Consider the following 21,472-nt stretch of genomic DNA (forward strand, 5'->3'; position numbering starts at 1 on the left):
TTTTCATTGGTGCCCTTTATCAGTTTGAAGAAGTTCCCTTCTCTTCTGTGCTTGCTGACAGTTTTAAAAATCAGGAATGGATGTTGAATTTTGTGAAATATTTTACTGCATCTACTGAAATGATCATGTGGGTGTCCTTCTTTAGTCTGTTCACTATGGTGAATTAACATTGATTTTGGAATGTTGAACCACTCATATTCTTGGAATAAATCCCACTTGGTCAAGAATTCCATTCCAAACCCAAGTTGCTGATCCTAAGAGCTTATTTGAGTTTTTTCTCACTTATCTGCCCTAAACATGTGTTCTCCACCTGGATTTTGGGTGCATTCCTTCCTCTTTTTTTTTTTTTTTTGCCTTATTGTGCATTTCTTGTTTTTTTTTTAGTCATTTATGCTTTCACTGCCAGCTCCCCCTGTCAGCCAGCTAGAACACCCATAATCCCAAATTTGGGACATATCATCTGACAAAAGGATTCTTTTTCCTACTTTATAATTTTTTTTCCCCAAAATGATGAGAGTATATCTTAAGTGAATCACTATACATTCCATTGAAAGACTTTATTGAAAAGAATAAAATAAGATAGAAACAGAGATTGTTCTTAAAAATGAAAGATATTCCGATAAAATACAGCAGCCTGTATAAACTGGTAACAAAAATGTACAGGTTGCCTGGAACCCTAAAATGAATGTTGGATAAAAGAATGATCGTTTATTAATTATAATCCTCCAAAAAGGTATTATCTCTGCCTTTGTCTAAAAGGTTTATGCTTTGAGTTTAGAACTGCAGTATGGTTTCAACAGCTTTTTTGTGGCTGTATTCTAGAAAATTAGGATAGGGAGAAATTACGGTCAGAAAAGCCTTTCTGTGTGTTCTGCTCAATCTCTGAATCTTTCAGTGAGTGTGTTTTTGTCTTGTCTTTGCTTAACAAAATAGACTACACTCAAGGGCAGCCCTTTATATAACTTTCCTCCAATTAATCCCCTTAGTGCTGATCTCTAACTCTCCACAGTTAATAGAAAAATGGCAGAACTCTCTTCCATCAGTAAGTTCTGGGTCCAGGGCCTTTCTCCATTTGGTCACCCCTCCTCAGGTACGCACTGCCTTATACGCACATTTGCTCAGAGCCAGGCACTCAACTGTATGCAATTGAGATGGAGCAGAATAGTCCTCGCTTTCAGAGCTCAACGGAAGTTTAAAGTAGTCAGCACACTTTTCGAAGTTCTCCGTTTTTTCTTAGTTTTGATTTTCTGTCAGCTATTCTAACTATAGACAGTTTAGTCCTGGATGGATCACTGTAAGTGTAGCTGTCAATTAGAAATCTCAAAGGAATTGAAATGACAAGATGTTACTGAAATCTGTCACCATTTTAGAAGAGAAAAAGAAACAATCTCGTGAACCTCCCAAAATAAGTGGGTCTAAACTTTTAAATCCCTTGCCTGGAAGTTTTACAGAACGGAAACTTCAAATTTGTCATACTCCTCAACTTGCCCTTTGGCTGACTTTCAGCAACATTCAGAGTTGAAAGAGAATGAAAAGAAAAACGACCACATAGGGCTAGAGTAAAATTGGAGGATGCGGGCATCGATCCCGCTACCTCTCGCATGCTAAGCGAGCGCTCTACCATTTGAGCTAATCCCCCACCGGTAGTGACGGTCTCTTATCTCTCCCCCTAGAGAAAGGTCAGCGCATTAGCAGCGAAGATAAATATTCTTAATCATATTTCTGAACTTCCTCATAACTAAAGTGAAAGCAACAAAACACAATCCTCTCCTTCGAGCCGGAATCGAACCAGTGACCTAAGGATGACGGCGGATAAACATCTACAGTCCTCCGCTCTACCAGCTGAGCTATCGAAGGGAATGAATAAGCTCCTTTTTGACTCCTCTCCATAACTTTTAGACATTTTTGCTTTCGGGTGCTTTCTACCGCGTTTCCTTCCTGATTCCCAGGTCCCCTGAGCACAAGATATTCCTCGCGCACCTCCCACCTCCTCAAGGCAGCAGGCAGCAGGCAGCCGCGGCGGTCGCTCCGGCGCCGGCCCTACGCGGGTTTCCGAGAAAGTCTGAGGTCCCGGGAAGCGGGCGACGTGGCCGTGCTGGTTTTCTCTGCTTGACTCAGGGGCTGGGGACTCGCCAAGGGCCATTTAGAAACAAGCACAGGGCTATGACCCGGCAGCCTCCTACCGAGCGCAGACTCACTGCCCTGAGTGGAATTTGGACAGCAGCGCCCGCTTCCGGGGTTTGCCAGGCTTCACGCGGGATATGCTGCCCTAGGCCAAAACTGGAGCTGAAGCGCTAGAGCTTCCAACTGTTCTTTGGAATGCAATGTGTAGGACTACGGGAAAAAACCTAAGTCATACAAAATTGAAGGGGGAAAAAAAAAAAAACACACCCAGTCTCCTTCGAGCCGGAATCGAACCAGCGACCTAAGGATAACTTATGACTTACAAATCAACTACAGTCCTCCGCTCTACCAGCTGAGCTATCGAAGGGACGACTAGTGACGCTTGGCCTCTTGAGATTCAACACATAAAAACTAGAGTGCGCCCAATTTTAGACGAGGATATATTTGCGCATGCGTAATCCGGGGGCGGGAGAAGTACGCGCCTGCGTCGTTCTACGCGTGCGCAGAAAGATAACCTGGCTCCTCTCGCAGGAGCTATGGTCCCAGCGTGAGCCCTCTACTCTGGCGTTCAACACGTGTGGTGCCAAGATCCTGGGACTCAGACGCCCCTCTTGCGTGCCTGCCTCATTGTTCCTTTACGACCGCATGTTGGAGGTGACAGTTTTGTAAGGCCTCCCTACTCTATGGTTTGCATACCCCCCACGTAGCACTGTCGTGAGGGGCCAGTGGCGCAATGGATAACGCGTCTGACTACGGATCAGAAGATTGTAGGTTCGACTCCTGCCTGGCTCGGTCTTTTGTCACCTCAGGTTTTAAAACCGATCATTATTAAAACAAAACAACAGACCTCCCTCGCTCCCTCGCTGCCTCCCTCCAGAGATCATTACCCCCTCTGGGTTCTCCAAACCACAAATGCCCAGAGCAATTTAGGACGCTTAAGAGCTCGGAAAGCCATCGAGCCATTGCGGTCGCTTGTCTTTTCTAAAGGTTCTGAAGCACTAACCCGACACCAAAGCCTGCCTGCCGCAGGCAGGAACCTGCAAGGAGTAGCCCACGATTCCCGTGTCAAAGCTGGTTCAAATTCCAGGGCAACTTCCAAGGCAGCTCAAGTCCTTGTGTCTTGTAAAATATCTGAAGACGTCAGTTACTACATTCTAGAGAAACCGCCCCAACCTATCCCCGACTGTAAAGAGGGCAAGAAGTTATGGTTATTTACAGTGATTTATTTTTAAACCTGGCTCCTGTTTTATTTAGTTTAAATGTATTGAGCTCTTCCTTGGTTGTAAGCACAGCATGAAAACTACCCAATGACTTTGGTTCTGCCCTCAAGTCTTTAACCAAGAGAGCATTATATTGATTTGAGCAAATGGAATATTTATTTTGAAGTATTAATTTTATTTGTGAAGAGGAATTTAGAATTATTTCTTAAAACGCTGAAAGATAGCAATTCCTGAAAGTAAAACTTTTAATAAAATGTGAAGTTTGGTAAGAAATAAGTTAGGGAGGAGAAAATATGAAGTTAGGGGTAAGGGCTGGTTTTCAAGTGGGAAAGTGGTTTCCTTAAGGCTGCATGAATATGGTTAAAAGAAACTAAAAATTTAAGGGGTGAGTGGCAAGCACAGACTATTTGAACAAATAATGGTGGATTTTATTTCTGTTTCCTAGTGAACATTTTGCCACTTTTCCCATATAACAAGCTGATATATCTTTGAAGTTACATAGTGTTTCTGAGGGTTAAAAAAATATATGTACTATCTTTGTGGAAAGTTGAAAAGATGTTATACCCCTCCCCTCAATTTATGGACAGATGCCTGTAAATTAAGCTAAGAGAAAAGAGTCTCCATCTTATTTGTACCTTTTCATTTTACAAGGGTGGCAAGTAAGGCATTTATTATCTGCACAGGTCACTGTCATGACCGTTGTTGCACTGTGGCAGAAACCCTGTCCCCTTGGCGTAACCCCTTTTTGATGCACCCTTTGCTTCAACAGCCAGCCAGACCGTAATAACACATTTCAAGAGGAGCAAGATGGTGTAAGATTTCTGGCTCTCTACTTGTGACAGAAATTCACAGTTAGTGTAAACAAGAGAGACATTATTATAAAGATACAGTGTGTCCCAGGGAAACCAAGGATGAAATAAAATTGGGCCTTATGCTTTTTCTCTCAGTGCCTCTCAGCTTCTCTTATGTTCTCTAGCGCACAGAGTTGAAAACATGGTGCTGTACACCCCCCCCCAAAGTTCCTGACCTTTATCCCTCAGTCTATTACTATAAATTTAGTATTTATATCCCCTCAATTTCATGTTTTGAAAACCTAATACCCAATTGATAATATTAGGATGTGGGGCCTATGGAAGGTGACCAGGTCATGAGGACAGAGCCCTTATGAACAGGATAGTGCCCTTATAAAAGGGATTCCAGAGAGATTCCTCCTCTCTTCCACTATGCGTGGACACAGTGAGAAGTTCAAAAGTCTGCAAGAGAGAAGAGGGTCTTCACCAGGACTTGACAATGCTGGCAGCCTGACCGTGGACTTTCAGCCTCCAGCTGTGAGATAAATATTGTTTATAAGCCATCCAGTCTGTGGTGTCTATTTTGTTACAGCAACCCAGACAGACTAAGGCATCTGTCAGCTAGAGACTCACTTCTGTTTTCAGTCCAGATTGCAAAACTCTTTATTGTTCTGGCCTCAGTTAGATGCATACCCCTGACCCATGAAATGTGTCCAGGGGTCAGGATTACATGAAGCCATCAGGGTGGCTCACCTCTAGCCTTCTTTTTTTTACTGTATCTCCTCCTCCCTAGGATCCCAATGAAAAGATAATAAAGATAAACAAAAAGAAAAAGTAATTTGCAGCATGGAAGATAACATGAGGTATAATCAACAAACCTGAGATTTTAATTTCTGTGATGTGGAAAGCAAATGAGATTGTATAGACATATATCCCAGAATGGAGAAAACCAAAGCTCAGAATACACAATCTAGAAGCCAGCAGAAACAGAACCATTCTCTCCATGGAGCTCCCAGAGTCTCCAGGAACAGAGTCAGCAACACAAATGTCAAAGGCCTACAACATTGTGTAGTTGCTGCAGCATTTGACCTCAGCTAGAGTTGCCTGAGAATGGCTTAAGAAGAGTAGATTTACCTGGGGAGATCCCATAGGGTGGATATACAGCTGGGGAGAGAGGCCATGTAGAGCTTAATAACAATACACATGGAGAGAAAGAATGGCCACTCAGAGTGAGTCCCTCCTTGAGCTGGCTGTTTGGGAGATCTTGGATGAGCATGGCTGTTTTCTCTCATGCACCATCAAAGCCTGCTAGGAACACGCAGGCTTTCCCATTTTTGGATACAAATTTTGCAGATACAAATCAATGTAGTCCTTTATTCATGAATATAGTTAAATGTCTACCAGAAATGGGAGAGGAAGCAACAACTTAAAAAAAGAAAGTCCAAGGTGAACAAACACTATATCAGCCAGGAGGAAACAAAAATAACACAAGGAATAGTACAGAACTATTTTTTTTTAATGCTAATCTAAGAGGATTTTGCAGCAGTAAAAACCAAAATAAGGTGTTATTGAAAACTAAAAGTGTGATTGCTGAGGTGAAAAATAACATGTTGGGCATGGCTAAAGATCAGGTTTAGAGTTATAAAAGAGAGAATGGAAAATATCCTTCAGTACACCACAATATAGGGGACAGGAAATATTAAAGTGAAAGCATGGAGAATAGCCCCAGCAGACACAAGGCCTATGCAGTAGCTTCCAGAAAAAGAAAGCAGAGATAATGCAGAGAAAGAAATAGAAGAAAGGCATTAATCATCATGTTACAGAAACAGGGGAGTCCAAAAACAGGCCCCAGAGTTTGCAGCTGGGAGGTGGGGAGCAGGAAGCAGCTTTCAGGATGCCCTTGCATGCCTGGAGCTAGTGGCTGGATACATTGTTGCAAAGATCCGCTTTACTTCCAAGACTCAGGAAGATGGGAGGGATCTTGGACTGTGGGCTGGTATGGAAGAAGAAGACAGAGCCTACTAGGGTCCTGTGAATGGTGAGAACGGTTTTGCAACACTCACTGCGTGAGAGGACGCAGAGGGGAGAGAGAGGAGGCAGGGAGGAAGAGCGAGAAGGATCTGTAGACATTTTTTGGGCTGGCTCTGGCTCTAGAAGGCTCTCTCTCTCAGGCTCTCTCTGGCCCTCACACCCTCACTCTCTGGCTCTTGTGGGCTCCCTCCATCTGGCTTGGAGAAGGGATCTCCAGGCTGCTTTAAGAAGAGGCTCTTGCCAGGCTGCTTTGAGAAGGAGAGGAGATCCATGTGGCTTGCAGGAAGAAGGCAGTTTACAAGGAGGCTGAGAATCCGGGCGGTCCTGCATTGAGAGCTGGAGGGCACCACAGCACAGAAAGGACCTCCCCAATCAGAACTGAGTGATTGGCAGCTACTGGTAAAGCTGAACTGTGCCTAGGAAGTAGGGAAATTATGTTTCTGACTTTCCTAAGACTGGCCAGGTCTGGGAGGGGGAGGCAAGACTTTGTGTAAATAAACAATTCTTTTCCTTTTCACCAAACTCTGGTATTCAGAGTTATGATTCTGGCGGCGGGCAATCGGGCCCCTAACTAAACAGCCCGTGGGTTCCGTTTCAATCAAAGCAGCCCAAGGGTTCTGTTACAATCAGATTGAAAGGGCCATCCAAGTAGGATGAATGAAAAACAACTATGCGTGGACAGAGCCTAGTGGAATTTTAAAACATTGATATAAAAATGAAACCCTAAAAGCTTTCAGAGATGGGAAAAACAAAACAACAACAACAACAACAAAAAAAAAAACAGGTTAACTACAAAGGATGAGAATCAGATTTTGAACAGACTTATCAGCAATACTGGAGACTAGAAGACAATAGAGCAAGACTTTCAAAGTTCTGTAGAGAAATAAATTTGAACATAGAACTGAAACCAATGAAAGCAGCAGTTACATCTAAGGACAGTTCATACTTGCAAGGTCTCATAAATCCCATGAAAAGTTTAAATACAATTATTTCTTTCTGAAACAAATGAAAAACAGTTGAGGATGTTATACTGATGGGGTTCTCCAGGAAGCAGAAGCTGACACAGAACTGGAGTACAGAGTTTTACTAGGGGATAACATCTGTGAATGGAAAAGGGGAGGACACATGATTTGGTAGGGATAGCGATTAGGCAGTAATGCCGAACTGACAGTCTCTGCCAGCCTCCTTGATAGCTTCAGAGCAAATATTTACCTTTTGAGGAGTCCTCAGTTGGGCAGAAATGCCTCGGCCCTCCACTGGCCACCTTTTTCAGTCATTGGCCAGAGGCTGATAACTTCAGACCCTAAAGGATTAATACCCAGAGGCTCTTAGTTAACCGTTCTCCTTGCAATTGGGCATTAAGTCCTCTCTTGAAAGGCAATCTAGCAGCAAATCTCTGTGGCCACCACAAATTTACTTAAGCAAAACAAAATAAGAAAGAGGAGTACACAGGATTTTTTTAAAAAAGGAACCAACTAAGGAACTCAAAATAAATCTCAGGTTGACAGTGATGCAGCAAGCCAAGAAAGCAATCAGGACAAATTGGGAGGTTGTGGGGGTGCGGGGTGCGGGGAGTCAGAAGGCTATGGGAATATGATTTTTCAAAGAGCAAGTGCATTCTTCCACAATAGTAATGTGATTAAGGACCAGAAAGACCTTAAAGGCAGGCTAAAAACATGTCACTTTTCTCAAAAGCAAACCAAAGATAATTAGGGATTTCTAAAAAAGAGAAGAGAAATATCTTTCTAAGAACTCATGGTCCAAATTAAAGCAAACTGAAATTTGGTGCAATTTTGAGAAATTGATGTCATGTGTTACAGGCTAACTTGTGTCCTTTCACCCAAATTCTAATACTGTATTAAAGCCTTTGCCCTCAGTACCTCGTAATGACTGTACTTGGACATAGGGCCTTTAAAGAGGTAATTAAATTAGAATGGAGTTGTTTGGGTGTGCCCTCAGCCGATATGAGTAGTATTCCTATAAGAAGAGATTAGAACACAGGAAGAAAGAGGCACCAGATGTGCACACATAAAGAGAAGACAATGTGAACATATATTTAGAAGATGACCATCTGCAAGCCATGGAGAGAGCCTCATAAGAAATTAAACCTGCCAACACCTTGATCTTGCACTTCTAGCCTCTACAACTATGAAAAAATAAATTTCCATGATTTAAGCCACTCATTCTGTGGTATTTTGTTAAGGTAACCCTAGCAAACTAATATAGGGGAGGTAAGGAAAGAGAAACTTGCTCTATTTTCCGCATTCTTTGGTATTGTTTACATTTTTGTTTAACTGTATACAAATTATTTTGTGTAATATGTGAGGCATATAGACAACTAATTGTCATCTAATACAGCACCTAATAAAAATTGTTTAAAAATGGAGGAACTGATACCCAATGTCATGTGAAATGACTTACCTTTATTAACAGAGTTGCACAGTGGCAGATAAGATCTAGATTTCCCTAGTCACCAGCCTGGACTCCCTCCTCAGTACTTCTTGGTCTCCCTGTCTCCAAATGAACACCTGAATTAGAGAGACTGGACTGCTGGACTGCTTCCTGGGAGGAAGGAAGCTGAAAGGTGGCTTTTGATGTCAGACTAGATCAGGCAATGACTAGGATATTCTGGGGGTAACAGAATTGTTCCATTTATTAAAGGGAACTCTCTTCTCTAACTTCTAGAATCCAAAGATCAAATCCCTAACATTTGTTAACAATGGGGCTCCCCAAAAGATACTCTGAGACCTGAAGATCGAAGCCATTGTTCAGCTTGAAAAGTACCTTACACAAATGCACATGAAAGAACTTTCAAGTTCTTCCTTTTGGTTGAGAAAACCATTCTAAAGATCAGAAAGCTCTATCAAGAATAAATAAATATGTTTTTCAGGATGACTCTCCAACTGGGGAGTAGGACTGAATTCAGGTTTACTGATTTCTTATCTGTGGCTTTTTGTAAATATATAGCATGTCCAAGAAGGATATTTATGAGAAACCACAGATTGTTTCTAAGATCAGAAAGGGAACCATTCTGCAGAACTCAAGGGAAGATACAGTTGATTCTTGTTACCTGCAGTAATTCGTCGTTGGCAGCCGTCCGTCTCGAGAGACGATGGTGTAGCTTCTTAAGAGTCTATCTGCACCGCCGAGAATGGCTGTGCAGTCCGACTCGGGAGTGACACGGTATCTGTCTCCTCCCGTGTTGAATCGACATCTTGCAATGACGCTGGAGTGTCCTCTCCAGTGAAGCTGAAGCTACAGAGCCTGGGCAGGGTGATATGGAGGGTCTGCTGTTGCCCATGCAGCAGACCCCCCCCTCTCTTCGCAGCTGAAGGGTCCAAGGGAAAGACGGAGTCAATACAGCTTGGCTTCAGGTGCGCCGCAGGAGTTGCCGGTGTTGACTACAACGTCAAACCGCCTTAGGGACTCCGGCTCCGGATTTTCTGTCGGGGTTTACTCCCTTAGCCTTTCCCCTGAAGAGGTATGCCGCAAGGCAGCGGAGGTTTTTTGGAGTCAGAGTTTTCCTTCTCTGATGTGCCCTGACTGGAAGATCGAACCAGCGACACTTAGCTCGCAGGCCGACGCTCAATCCACTGAGCCAAATGTTCTATGAAATCACCACAAACACTGATTTAATGAATACTGAACTATTGCTCCTATGAGAAATATAGGGTTTAGCTTCTGTGAGACTCTGTTCACATTTTCATTAAGTGATCGATACATACTCATTTTATACGTGCTTTTGTTTAGGCACTGTATGTAACATATATTTTTGATTCATTAAGGTTGACCTCACAGCCAACAATTTATCTAATATACATATTTTCTCCCTAAGGTACATTAGAACTTCTTAGGAACACTAGACAGCACTTCAGCACTATGCCTTTAAACATTTAACACAGTGAAATCAACAACAAAAAGCACAAAAATGCAAAAAACAAAAACAAAAACAAAACCTGTGGCATTTGTTTACAGTAAGAAAGCTAAGATAAGAAGGTAGAACATTACCTTGTTCAACCTTAGCTGGGAAACTCAAATTTCTTGTGATTCTGTATATGTCTGTGAATGACCACAAAATAAATTTTAACAAGCAGGCAAATTTGAAAATATGGACCTGTGAATAATGAAGATTGACTGTATTATTAAGTCAAACTAAATCCTGAATTATATGCCAAATCGCTACATCAGAAAAAAAATTTTTTTTATTGTTAGTCTATTACAGGTGTCTCAATCTTTCCTCCTTTGCCCTCCTCTGCCCAGCCCACCCTCCCCACCCCTGCTCCCACAGCCAATCCCCACACTGTTAAACCAATCCCCAGCCCCTCACCTCCATTAAGGAGGTTAACAAGAGCCATTTGTATTACAGAGAGATGAGTGACCTTGGCCAAGTTACCTAACCTTTCTGTGTTTTAGTTTCTTAGTCTGAAAAATGGTGAGTGATAATAATGGTGATGGAACTTGTCCTATAGGTTGTTGTATTAAGTGAATATGTAAATATAAAATACACAAAACCAATATAAATCTCTAAGAGCAGTGTCAAATATGAAGCACTACAACTATTGGTTATTATTACTCATTTGACATTTATTTTTAATTTATGAAGAATCATTTTTTTCAAATACACACTAAAAGTCATCACTTTTCCATCTCCTTTCAAATCTTTTAGCTTGGGGGAAGGAATGTGCTGAGAAAAGATAAGAGAGAGAACTAAGAAAAGCAGAAAATAAGCAGGGAAATGAATCACTTTTAAAACTTTATCCTCTTATGACATGTATGTTTCAGGTAAAAATTTTTTGGATAATAATTAATTTCCTAGTATGCCATTTATTTTGTTTAAAAATAAATTTCATGCCAAATATAAATAAACTTTTGAAGTGAAAGCATTTGATATGGAACTGTTATGCTAATAAGTTAATCAATATATAGACAATATTATTCATTGCCCGATGGCTCTCATTGGTTACTTTTAAACCTAGGTTAGCTTAAAAATATTACTTTATGAAGTTATAATAAATACTCCTGAAAATGACAGTTTAGTAAATAGTTAATGTATACATATAATCAAACAGATCATTCTTAAAAACATTAGGAAAATGTTGAAATTTTATTACTGAAGTGAAAATCTGCCCTAAAAATCTTGCCCCAATTATTTTTCACCAGGAAGGAGAGTGTATTATAGATGAAACTTTGTCTGAAAAGAGGTGAATTTGGATATCTCAGGAGTGGAGATACTTGGATACCAGAGCAGATTACTCAGAAGAGGAAAAAAAAACCCTCACTAGGTAAGATCCCCTTTTTCTGGACCTGGGAATGAGGCTCTCGGGAATTGGAGCTGATAACTGGATTCTCAGCTATTAGAAAGCTCAGTTGGCAACTAGTGGTGAGCAGAATCTGTTAATAGCTGTCCCATAATTGCTGATTTGATTCTAGAAATTTAGTTTTACTTCTTGAGGACAGCCCTAGAATAGCAAGAAAATGCCAGAGTTATGTCACGCTGAAGATGTTTACATATCCTTTTGGAAAAAGGCTTCTCTCAGAAATGGCATATGTTGTGAGAATTAATCAATTAACCATTGAGTATTTATTAATTTCCTACTTTGTTTTTAGCACCATGCAAAATAGAGATGTAAGATATATTGATAGTTCTGGAAATCACTGCTAATTTGAGCCATCTACAATTTGGAAATGGATTTGTTTTACAGAAACTGGTTATCTAAATATTATCTAAATTTTTGGCCCTTCATAGTCTAGAACTGCTCAGGAATAAAATTAAGATTAATGTGTCTTAGGTGCTTAGGAAGGCTGCAAAGAGGGAGCTTTTGGAGAGGATGGCTAGGTTTCCTCTGTGTGGAGGGCTGGTGCCCAGGAAATGCACAATTGTCTTCATATCAGTGAGAAGAGAGGGCTGGCTGTTGAAATAAATTTATTTATTTATTTATTTATTTATTTATTTATTTATTTTTAGACAGAGGGGAAAGGAGAAAGAGAGGGAGAGAAACATCACTGTGTGGTTGCCTCTCACTTGCGCCCCCAACTGGGGACCTGATGTGCAACCTAGTCATGTGCTCTGACTGAGAATCGAACCAGTGACACTTGGTTTGCTGGCCGACGCTCAATCCACTGAGCCACAGCAGCCAGGCCTGAAATTTTTTAGAAAGATAACTGTAATTGGGTCAGAGGCTTGATTGAATTTCAAGCTAACATGTTAATTTTTGCACTAACTCAATGCTAAGTCTCCGTAAGAACTAAGGATTCTAGTAGCTTTTGTGTTTCTAGAAGTAGGGATGTCTTTTTACAAGTGTTTCCCCACTGCCTATCTTATGTTAGACACTGTTTTAAGCACCAAGGATTCAGCAGGACACAAAAACAGACAAAAATCCTTGTCCTTGTGGTGGGAGACAGACAATCATCATGATAAAAAGTATGTTGGTGGACGGTACTAAGGAGAAAAAAGAGGCAAATGAGTGAGGCAGGAATATTATAATCCTAGGCAGGGTCACTGGAGAAATGGCATTTAGGAAAAAATCTGGGGGAAGTCGCCATGTTCTAAATTAATCTAACTCTGACTCAGAGCTGTCGTTTATCATGGTAGAAAATAATTTACCTCAGCCAGTTTTTGAGAGTCCCTTTTTCCTTTGGTTAAGGGGTCTGCAGGGGTTTTTGTCTCTCTCCTCATGAGTTTAAAGCCCCAAATCTTTCCCCAGCCTGTTTTTTTCTAAGGTCTCAGTGTCTAACCTTGTGTGGTTCCTTTGAGGGGCCAGATGTGAGCACAGGAATCTTTCATTGTGGCTGCAAAGCTGTGACTTAATTTTATCATCCAGTTATCCAAGTGTTATCTCATCATAGAGACTCTCCCCTGTAGGGACACAAGTCTGGGCTACTCTGGGAACCCTGTCCCCTTTCCCCTACAAAAAAAACCCTCCCAAACCCATCCTTAGTCTAGAGGCCACTCATGATGAGGGTACTCGTCTTTCTCAAATTTCAGTACACCCCTTTCTAATGGCCCTTCTAACAGCCCAAGCTCCCCAACAAAAGTCTGGGTGGTTGTTTTCCAGGTGTCTGACTACCTTTGTTTTAATTTCTAAGGCTATGCTAACAAGAGAGTGACCTTTTTAAGATGAAACTCAGTAGGAGAACCCACATTCTGTTGAGTCTTCTAAACCACTAAGGACAAAACAAAAATTAATGTTTCAATAAATTACCTTTCTATACATTCAAATAATGAATGTGGTCACTACAAATTATTTCTATTTGTCAGTACACTCAGAGAATTGTCTGAAAGATAGTTCTGTTCCTCGTTTTCCTATGAGAACTGTGATTATTTGTGTTTGAAGTTAGGGTGGGAAAGGCATTCCCTTAAGAATATTCTGCTACCCACACTGTTTCCAATCTCTCCCTCCCCCACAAATTGGGGTAGATTTACAAGTCCAGTTTATCTAATAGGCCCGTAAATGTTTAGGTAGAGAGTCGACAGTGGTGAGCAGAGGGATTAGGAGACTGAAACAGAGAAATGAGGGTCAAATGGAAGAAAGGTAGAAGTGGGAGAAAGAAGGGGGTACAGGGGAAGAAGATGGAGTACTGAGAAATAGGGAGGATAAAGAGCAATGGAGAAAATGAAGTTGAAGAGACTCAGGATGAAGGAGTAAATAAAAAGAGAAATGTAGAGTAAGAAGAACAATGGAAAAACAAGTGAGGGGCACTGATTCAGTGTTAATCTTCTGGAGGTCAGGAGTTTGACATGGTATACTGGGTGATAAGGCTGTGCTTCTTCCTGGAGGCTCTAGAGGAAAATCCATTTCACTGAGTTTTTCAGCTTTTAGAGGCTGCCTGAATACCTTGACTCATGGTCCCCTTCCTCTTCCACCTTTGTCATATCTCTGACCATTCTCTGTAGTTACATCTCTCCCTCTCCATAGCCAGGAAAGTTCTCCATTTCAAGGGCCTATGTGATTAGATTCAGCCCACTTGGATAATGCAGTATAATTTCCCTATTTCAAGGTTCTTAATAATCACATTTACAAAGTCCTTTTTTACCATAAGAGGTGATACATTCATGGGGTCTGGGAATTAGAACATGCACATCTTGGAAGGCCATTATTGTGCCTACCACAGAGATTATGTAGCCTTAACTGGAGCTCTCCTTGTACGTCAGAAGATCAGTCAGTACATTGCCAGGTAAGTGTATTTCCAGGCTAGGCCATATCAAATGTGTTTTAGCCTATATAACATTTGAAATCGAATGTCATTTATTCTCAGAGAATTAAGAAATGCATATTTTGGTTAAGAAAAATGCATATTTTTATTGTATTCTAATTAAGACAGCAAAAATTAAATGGATAACCTATGAAAGTTTATGTGAAATCTTTTACTCCAGTAGCCTGGAAGCCAAGGTCAGGTAGTGAGCCACTGAAGTGGGTGGTTCCTCTGAGCCTGAATGAACCAGGGCCATGCAACGATTGCTGAGGATCATGGGCAACATGTTCCTTCTTTCCTTGAGGTTTCTCTGCTAAGATGCTTGTAGATTCAGAATAACTGCTGATTATTCCAGGTGACAGTGCCTGTTGACTCCCACAAGATGTTTAAGTGGCCCCTCCTCAGATTAAGAGTTGATCCTTGTGTCTGTGTAGCTAAGGGACTTCTGTGAAATTATTTTCCTCACAAAAAAAAAAAAGTATTCATGTGCTTGCATTTACCATACATCATTGTACCTAGAAACTAGCCCTTTTTGGGAAATATTGGTCAGGACCCCCTCAGGAATTTAATTCCACCATTTGATTCTGAATCTGATTCATGCCCTGTTCTCATCTGAGACCCTCTTGTACCAGCTCTCTGGGCAAGCTGGGAGTGGAAGTAAAAAATTCCACATGAGAGAGAAAGATGAGGTCTAAGAGAGAAAGAGAAGATGAGCTTTGTTATGTGCAGATTGTTATTCAAAAATAGACCTCACCTTTGCTTTGAATCCTCAGGAAGGAAATATAGTAGCTCAAATTATCCACCGGTGGGGCTATTTATCTCAGAGTTCTGAGCGCCTCACTGGGGCTGTTAGAATTGGGTATCTTCGTGAGTCTTGTTTGGTAAGAGTTTATATACATAAGAAGTTCACATTACATTTTTCCGTGTGCATCGACATATAAAAATTGATGTAAGACTATCTTATATTTGTTAAACAGTTGACTTTTCAGAGTTCTTTCACGTCAACTCTGTCATCTAGTCTCACTGAAGATGACAGCAGATATGAAAACAGTCACAGAGAGATTAGCCATGTTATTCTCACTTTACTTGGTCAAAGCACTAGTTGGAGGGAATGTAGATTAGAAAGTTTCTTAACTTTTACACTAGGCCTCTTTCTACTTGATTATTTTGATTAAAACAAAAAATTCCAGGACCTCAAGAGTTAGAGCAGAGTTTTAATAACATCAGAACTGTTAAAGGTATCACACCAATTCTCACAATGTATATTTAACGTCAATTCACTATAATTTGGTGGTAGGGGAATAAGAAACAAAGAAAACAGAAAATGGCATTTCATAATATCATATAAAAACATAAGATCTTGAAAAATACAATGTTATATAAAGATCTAAGAAAGATCTTGAAAAACAAACACTTTTGCTGCTGTACTATTCAGAAATAGCACACTGTGTCCATCACATAATGAATATTAGGATCAAATAAATAAATGCAAAGATGACTTCTAAGCTTAAATGTTCAACATGCACAAAGATAAGCATTTTCTGGTCAATATAATTAATCCCACCAAAAATAGGGTAAGTGATATGCCTTGAAATTTAGGCTATAGAATTTAGAATTCTACCCTTTACCTCATTTTTTTTCTTTAGTAACTAATCTAGGCCAGTTGTGCAGAATTATTTTTACTTAAAAATTGTCAACACATTGGGAATGATTTGGGCTCAGAATGATTTTCTGGATCATTTATAACATTTAACCAGTTAGAAGTTTGGGTTTTGTTTTTATGCTCATCTAAAAGTACACACGAAACCTGTCCCTTCCTGGTTTCACTTGTCAGTTTTCAGTAAATTCAAATTTTAAATCTTTCAAAACTATACTTTAAAACAATATGGGTTTGTTTTTTACCTAATAATGTAATTTCTTTCTGCCTCTTGAAGTATTTCTGTAGCCATATTGAATGTTCACAGGGAAAAACCTCTACACATAATAAATTCCTCCTAAATTCTAATGTATATTTTGCTGATAATATTTATGGTAGATATGATTATTGCACTTAGCTAAATAGATGAGAAATGGCCTCTGTTTTGTAATATAATTTTAGTACGTGAGGAATGAGTTCTGTCTTACCTCATGCAAGCAGCATAAAACAACTCTTCAGGTCTTTATTCATTGAAACAGAATGTTTCATTAGGAATTCTACTCAAAGAGTATGTCTGCATACTGAGAAAGTTAGGTAGGGAAAGTTATATTTCCCTAACCTAAAACTAAAATACAAATGTGGAAAAGTTCACAGCATTTCATGCCCCATACCCTCTCCCCATGGCCACCTGGAGAAATGGTTGAACCAAGAGGAGGTACTGTGGACCCTCCATGGGATCAATATTAAGAGTCTGTGCAATAACTTCGAGTTCCATCTCTGATTAGCTGTGTTTTCTCATTTGCGTTTGTAGGCTGGAGAACAACTGGAAAGTCCAAATCTAAAAATAAACAAAGCAAAGCAATAAACACCCTCTTATCATGCTATATTTTCTTTAATGGGGCAAGTGGTGGATATTTTCATTTAAATGATGACTGGCAAATCAATTCAACATATAAGCTATTGAGAACTTCAGCAGGGAGGAGACACTGTCTTTACTCTTCATTTAAGTTCCATCAGTTATAGATATATAAAACCAAAGTGCTGAACCCAGTTTCCAATTTGAGGCAATTGCTGAACTTGGTTTAGTTTTTACCATCTTGTGGGAATGAGGATAGGCCTGCTACATATGCCATATAGACTATAGTATGTATTTATACAAAAAATGCCCCCAAGGTAATGCAGTGCAGAATTGCATATAAGGCTCTGGTTGGGAGAGAAGTCAAACCAAGAATTTTCTTAGGTGAAGAGTCTAATAGGAAACTCCCTACATAAACCTAATACCCAAAATGGTTATAATCTCTCTAAATCACCATACCTCTAATCTGCAAGGAAATTTGTTAGTCTTGAGTTTTGGTGCTGAATTGAGGGAGGAAAGAACTACCCCAAAATTTTTTAATAACAGGCCGACGAGTACACAAATTGGCAGACCGAATTTATAATACCTGTGTGTTCTAAGAAAGCTCAGCTAATAATTTAGTTTAAAATGTCTCAGTGCAAGATGTGCTCCCAAGAACCAGCAGAAGTGAATGGCTCCCCCTTAAACTCAGGCCTCAAAGAATCACTAAAAATTACAAGAAATATGAACTCATAGTAAAGACAGATAGGAGAGATAGGAAATAGGATAGATGAGGAGGAAGGGGGAGGAGAGAGAGAGAGAGAGATTTTGAGAAAAGATTACACATAGAAATAATGCATATTGAATGAGAACCAGTAGGAACAACAAAAGGCCAAATCAGACCTAGAAATACTTCAAATCCTGCACTTTCCAAATACAGAATATTTTTAAAAGAAATTTGTTTTATAAATGATCAAATGAATTTTGAAATTAATAAAGAAAAAACTTCTAGTGATTAAAACATCTGAAATTTTAAAAACTTGAGGATTGGGATTAATAGCTAAAGAGAGAATTAGTAAAATGGAAGACATCTAAGGAGACTAATAATAATTTAACACAGAGAAACAAGTAAGCAGAATATAAAAGGTTAAAGGACATGAAGAAAAGAATGATAAGGTCTAACTTATATCTAATAAGACTTTCATAAAGAAATAAAGAGCAAAGGCATATTTAAAAATTTAATGGCCAAGAATTTCCTAGAATTGGTGAAAGACATCAATACACAGGCTTAAGAACCAGCCAGGATAAATTAAAAGAAATTTGTATTTAAAGCATCTTAGAGACATTGAAGAACACCAAAGACAATGGTTTTAAAAGCAGTCTTACTTGGCAATAGCAAATATGGAAGCTACAAATGATGGCATTTTATTTTCAGTATGCTAAAAGATGATATTTATCAATCTAAATTTGATGACAAAACCTATTAATTTTACATTTATTTTTTTAAAGCATGATATATGAGTATTTTCAGATAATAAAAACAGAAATAGTGCCATCAGCAGATCCAATTTAAAAGTTGTAATTCAGGCAGAAAGAAATTGTTACCAACTGAAAATTTATGTTATAAAAAGGAATGATTAGTAAAGAAAATGATAGATATGTGAGTAAAACTAAGTTATTGTTGACTACATAATGCAAAAATAATAATTCATGAGGCTTAAAATTGAGTTAAAACTAGACTGCAATAGTGTATAAATCAAAATAAAGGTGATTAGAGTTGAAGTGCTATAAAGTTCTGGTGGTTTTCAAGAGAAAGTAAAGATCAAACTTTAAACTTTGATAACTTAAGTATACTTGATAAAAGTTGAGGGTACACCTAAAAGAATGAACAGAGAATATACTTTTCAAACTGGATGGGGAGAAAGAAATGGAATATGGAAAATGTATTCTGTCAATACAAAAGAAAGAAAAAAAGAAAAGTAAAGAGAAACAAAAATAGTAAATGTAAAGTGATAATTATAATAATGAAATAATAAGAGAAAGCATATATATAGTACCTATTATGTGCCTGGCATTGTTCTTTGAACTTTATGTGCATTAATCCACTTAATAACAGAACACTACAAGGCAGGGTTATTATTACAGCTATTTTATGGTAAAGGAAATGAGGCAAAGAGTATTTCAAGTAGTTATACAGTTATGTACTACCTAGTTACACAGAGAAGGAAAACTCTGACTCCAAAAAACCTCCGCTGCCTTGCGGCATACCTCTTCTGGGGAAAGGCTAAGGGAGTAAACCCCGACAGAAAATCCGGAGCCGGAGTCCCTAAGGCGGTTTGACGTTGTAGTCAACACCGGCAACTCCTGCGGCGCACCTGAAGCCAAGCTGTATCGACTCCGTCTTTCCCTTGGACCCTTCAGCTGCGAAGAGAGGGGGGGTCTGCTGCATGGGCAACAGCAGACCCTCCATATCACCCTGCCCAGGCTCTGTAGCTTCAGCTCCACTGGAGAGGACACTCCAGCGTCATCGCAAGATGTCGATTCAACACGGGAGGAGACAGATGCCGTGTCACTCCCGAGTCAGACTGCACAGCCATTCTCGGCGGTGCAGATAGACACTTAAGAAGCTACACCATCGTCTCTCGAGACGGACGGCTGCCGACGACGAGTTACACAGATAGTAACAGAATTGGTATTCAAATCTAGTCAGTATTTCTTAGAGTTTGTTCTCTTAAAGACTATGCTATACTATCTCTCACAAAAGAGTAAGCTAGTATTAAAAATCATTATTATGCTGGGACTACCAGCAGCCAGCCTAGATTCACAGCTTGGCTTCACCTGTGAATCTCCAACCCCAGAATGAGTAGCAGCTATCTCAGATTGCTTTATAGCTCATGCAGGGTGGCCCCAGGTAGAATAAAGGTGGGAGCTGACCTTGGCCTGCACCACCTGGGAAACCCCAGAGCCTGCACACTCAGTAGACAATGAGCACCACCACCCTGACCCTGCACAGCTGATCAGCCAGTCCTTGCAACTGATTGGCCTGAGTAAATCCTTCCCATTGACCTACCAACAGCAATCAAGGCTCAACTACAAGAGGAGGGTGTACTCAGCCCACAGGAATGACGCACTTTGAGGACCAGCTTCGGTGATAAGGGAGGTTATTACCCTGGACCCTACAGGACATCTACTACTTTAGTCCATGCTACCGAGACAGGGAGTCATAGCAGCTCTACCTAATACATAGAAACAAACACAGGGAGGCTGCCAAAATGAGGAGACAAAGAAATATGGCCTAAATGAAAGAACAGATCAAAACTCCAGAAAAAGAATTAAAGAAAATGGAGATAAGCAATCTGTCATAGGCAGAGTTCAAAACACTGATTATAAGCATGCTCAAGGAACTTAATGAGGACCTCAACAGCATAAAAAAGATCCAGTCAGAAAAGGAGGATACACTAATTGAAATGAAGAACAATTTACAGGGAAACAGCAGTAGCGTGGATAAAGCCAAGAATCAAACCAATGATTTGGAACACAAGGAAGCAAAAAAACAAACAATCAGAACAGCAAGCAGTAAAAAGAATTAAAAAAAAAAATGAGGATAGCGTAAGCAGCCTCTGGGACAACTTCAAGTATTCCAACATTCGCATCATAGGTGTGCCAGGAGGAGAAGAGAAAGCAAAAGATTGGAAATCTATTTGAAAAAATAATGAAAGAAAACTTCCCTAATTTGGTGAAGGAAATAGACATGCAAGTCCAGGAAGCACAGAGAGTACCAAACAAGATGGATGCAAAGAAGCCCACTCCAAAACACATCGTAATTTAAATGCCAAAGTTTAAAGATAAAGAGAGAATCTTAAAAGTAGCAAGAGTAAAGCATTTAGTTACCTACAGGGGAGTTCCCATAAGACTGTCAGCTGATTTCTCAAAAGAAGCTTTGCAGGCTAGAAGGGGTTGGCAAGAAATATTTAGTTATGAAAACCAGGGACCTACAGCCAAAATTGCTCTGCTCAGTGAAGATATCACTTAGAATGGAAGGGCAGATAAAGAGCTCCCCAGACAAGAAAAAAACTAAAGGAGTTCATCATCACCCAACCATTATTATATGAAACATTAAAAGGAGTTTAAAAAAAGATCAAAACTATGAACAATAAAACAAATAAATACATCTCTACCAACAATTGAATCTAAAAAACAAACTAAGAAACAAGAACAGAGACAGAATCATGGATATGGAAGGCATTTTGATGGTTGCCTGATGAGAGAGTGGTGTGGGGGAATGGGTGAAGAGGTGAGGGGATTAAGAAGTACAAATAGGTAGTTACAGAATAGCCGTGGGGATGTAAAGTACAGTATAGGAGTTCCCACTGTACAAGAAACCCTTAAGAAAAACTGAAGGAATTTTGCAAGCTGAAGATTGAGCACCCAAGAAAGAAGCTTGCCCAAACAATACTTGAAAAGGCAAGGATGAAGCTTATCTATGAAAAAACTAAGCACTATCACAAGGAATATAAGCAGACATACAGAACTGAGATTCAGATGGCTAGGGATGGCAAGAAAAGCTGGCAACCTCCATGTACCCGTGGAATCCAAATTGGCATTTGTTATCAGGATCAGAGGTATCAATAGTGTAAGCCCA

At 39.9% G+C, this 21,472-nt stretch overlaps 1 protein-coding gene and 4 non-coding genes across 5 annotated transcripts in view; 1 reads left to right on the forward strand and 4 right to left on the reverse strand.

The window, feature by feature from the left end:
• Positions 1-1,566: 1,566 nt before the first annotated feature.
• On the reverse strand, positions 1,567-1,639 carry TRNAA-AGC (transfer RNA alanine (anticodon AGC)). The gene has a single exon. It is a non-coding gene; the product is annotated as a tRNA-Ala (tRNA).
• Positions 1,640-1,768: 129 nt separating this feature from the next.
• On the reverse strand, positions 1,769-1,857 carry TRNAY-GUA (transfer RNA tyrosine (anticodon GUA)). The gene is given in 2 exon segments: positions 1,769-1,804; positions 1,821-1,857. It is a non-coding gene; the product is annotated as a tRNA-Tyr (tRNA).
• A 540-nt stretch (positions 1,858-2,397) lies between these two features.
• TRNAY-GUA (transfer RNA tyrosine (anticodon GUA)) lies at positions 2,398-2,491 on the reverse strand. The gene is made up of 2 exons: positions 2,455-2,491; positions 2,398-2,433 (listed from the first exon to the last, which is right to left on the reverse strand). It is a non-coding gene; the product is annotated as a tRNA-Tyr (tRNA).
• Positions 2,492-2,843: 352 nt separating this feature from the next.
• On the forward strand, positions 2,844-2,916 carry TRNAR-ACG (transfer RNA arginine (anticodon ACG)). Its single transcript has one exon. It is a non-coding gene; the product is annotated as a tRNA-Arg (tRNA).
• A 13,822-nt stretch (positions 2,917-16,738) lies between these two features.
• The window catches only part of DNAJC5B (DnaJ heat shock protein family (Hsp40) member C5 beta), a 52,126-nt gene continuing 47,392 nt past the window's right edge, over positions 16,739-21,472 (reverse strand). The window contains exon 4 of the mRNA XM_090282826.1: positions 16,739-16,833. Coding sequence (XP_090138952.1) covers positions 16,739-16,833 — 95 coding nt within the window. The remainder of the gene's footprint in view (positions 16,834-21,472) is intronic.

The sequence above is a fragment of the Furipterus horrens genome, unplaced genomic scaffold, assembly GCF_987537825.1.
Source record: "Furipterus horrens unplaced genomic scaffold, mFurHor1.1.pri manual_scaffold_7, whole genome shotgun sequence".
NCBI lineage: Eukaryota > Metazoa > Chordata > Mammalia > Chiroptera > Furipteridae > Furipterus > Furipterus horrens.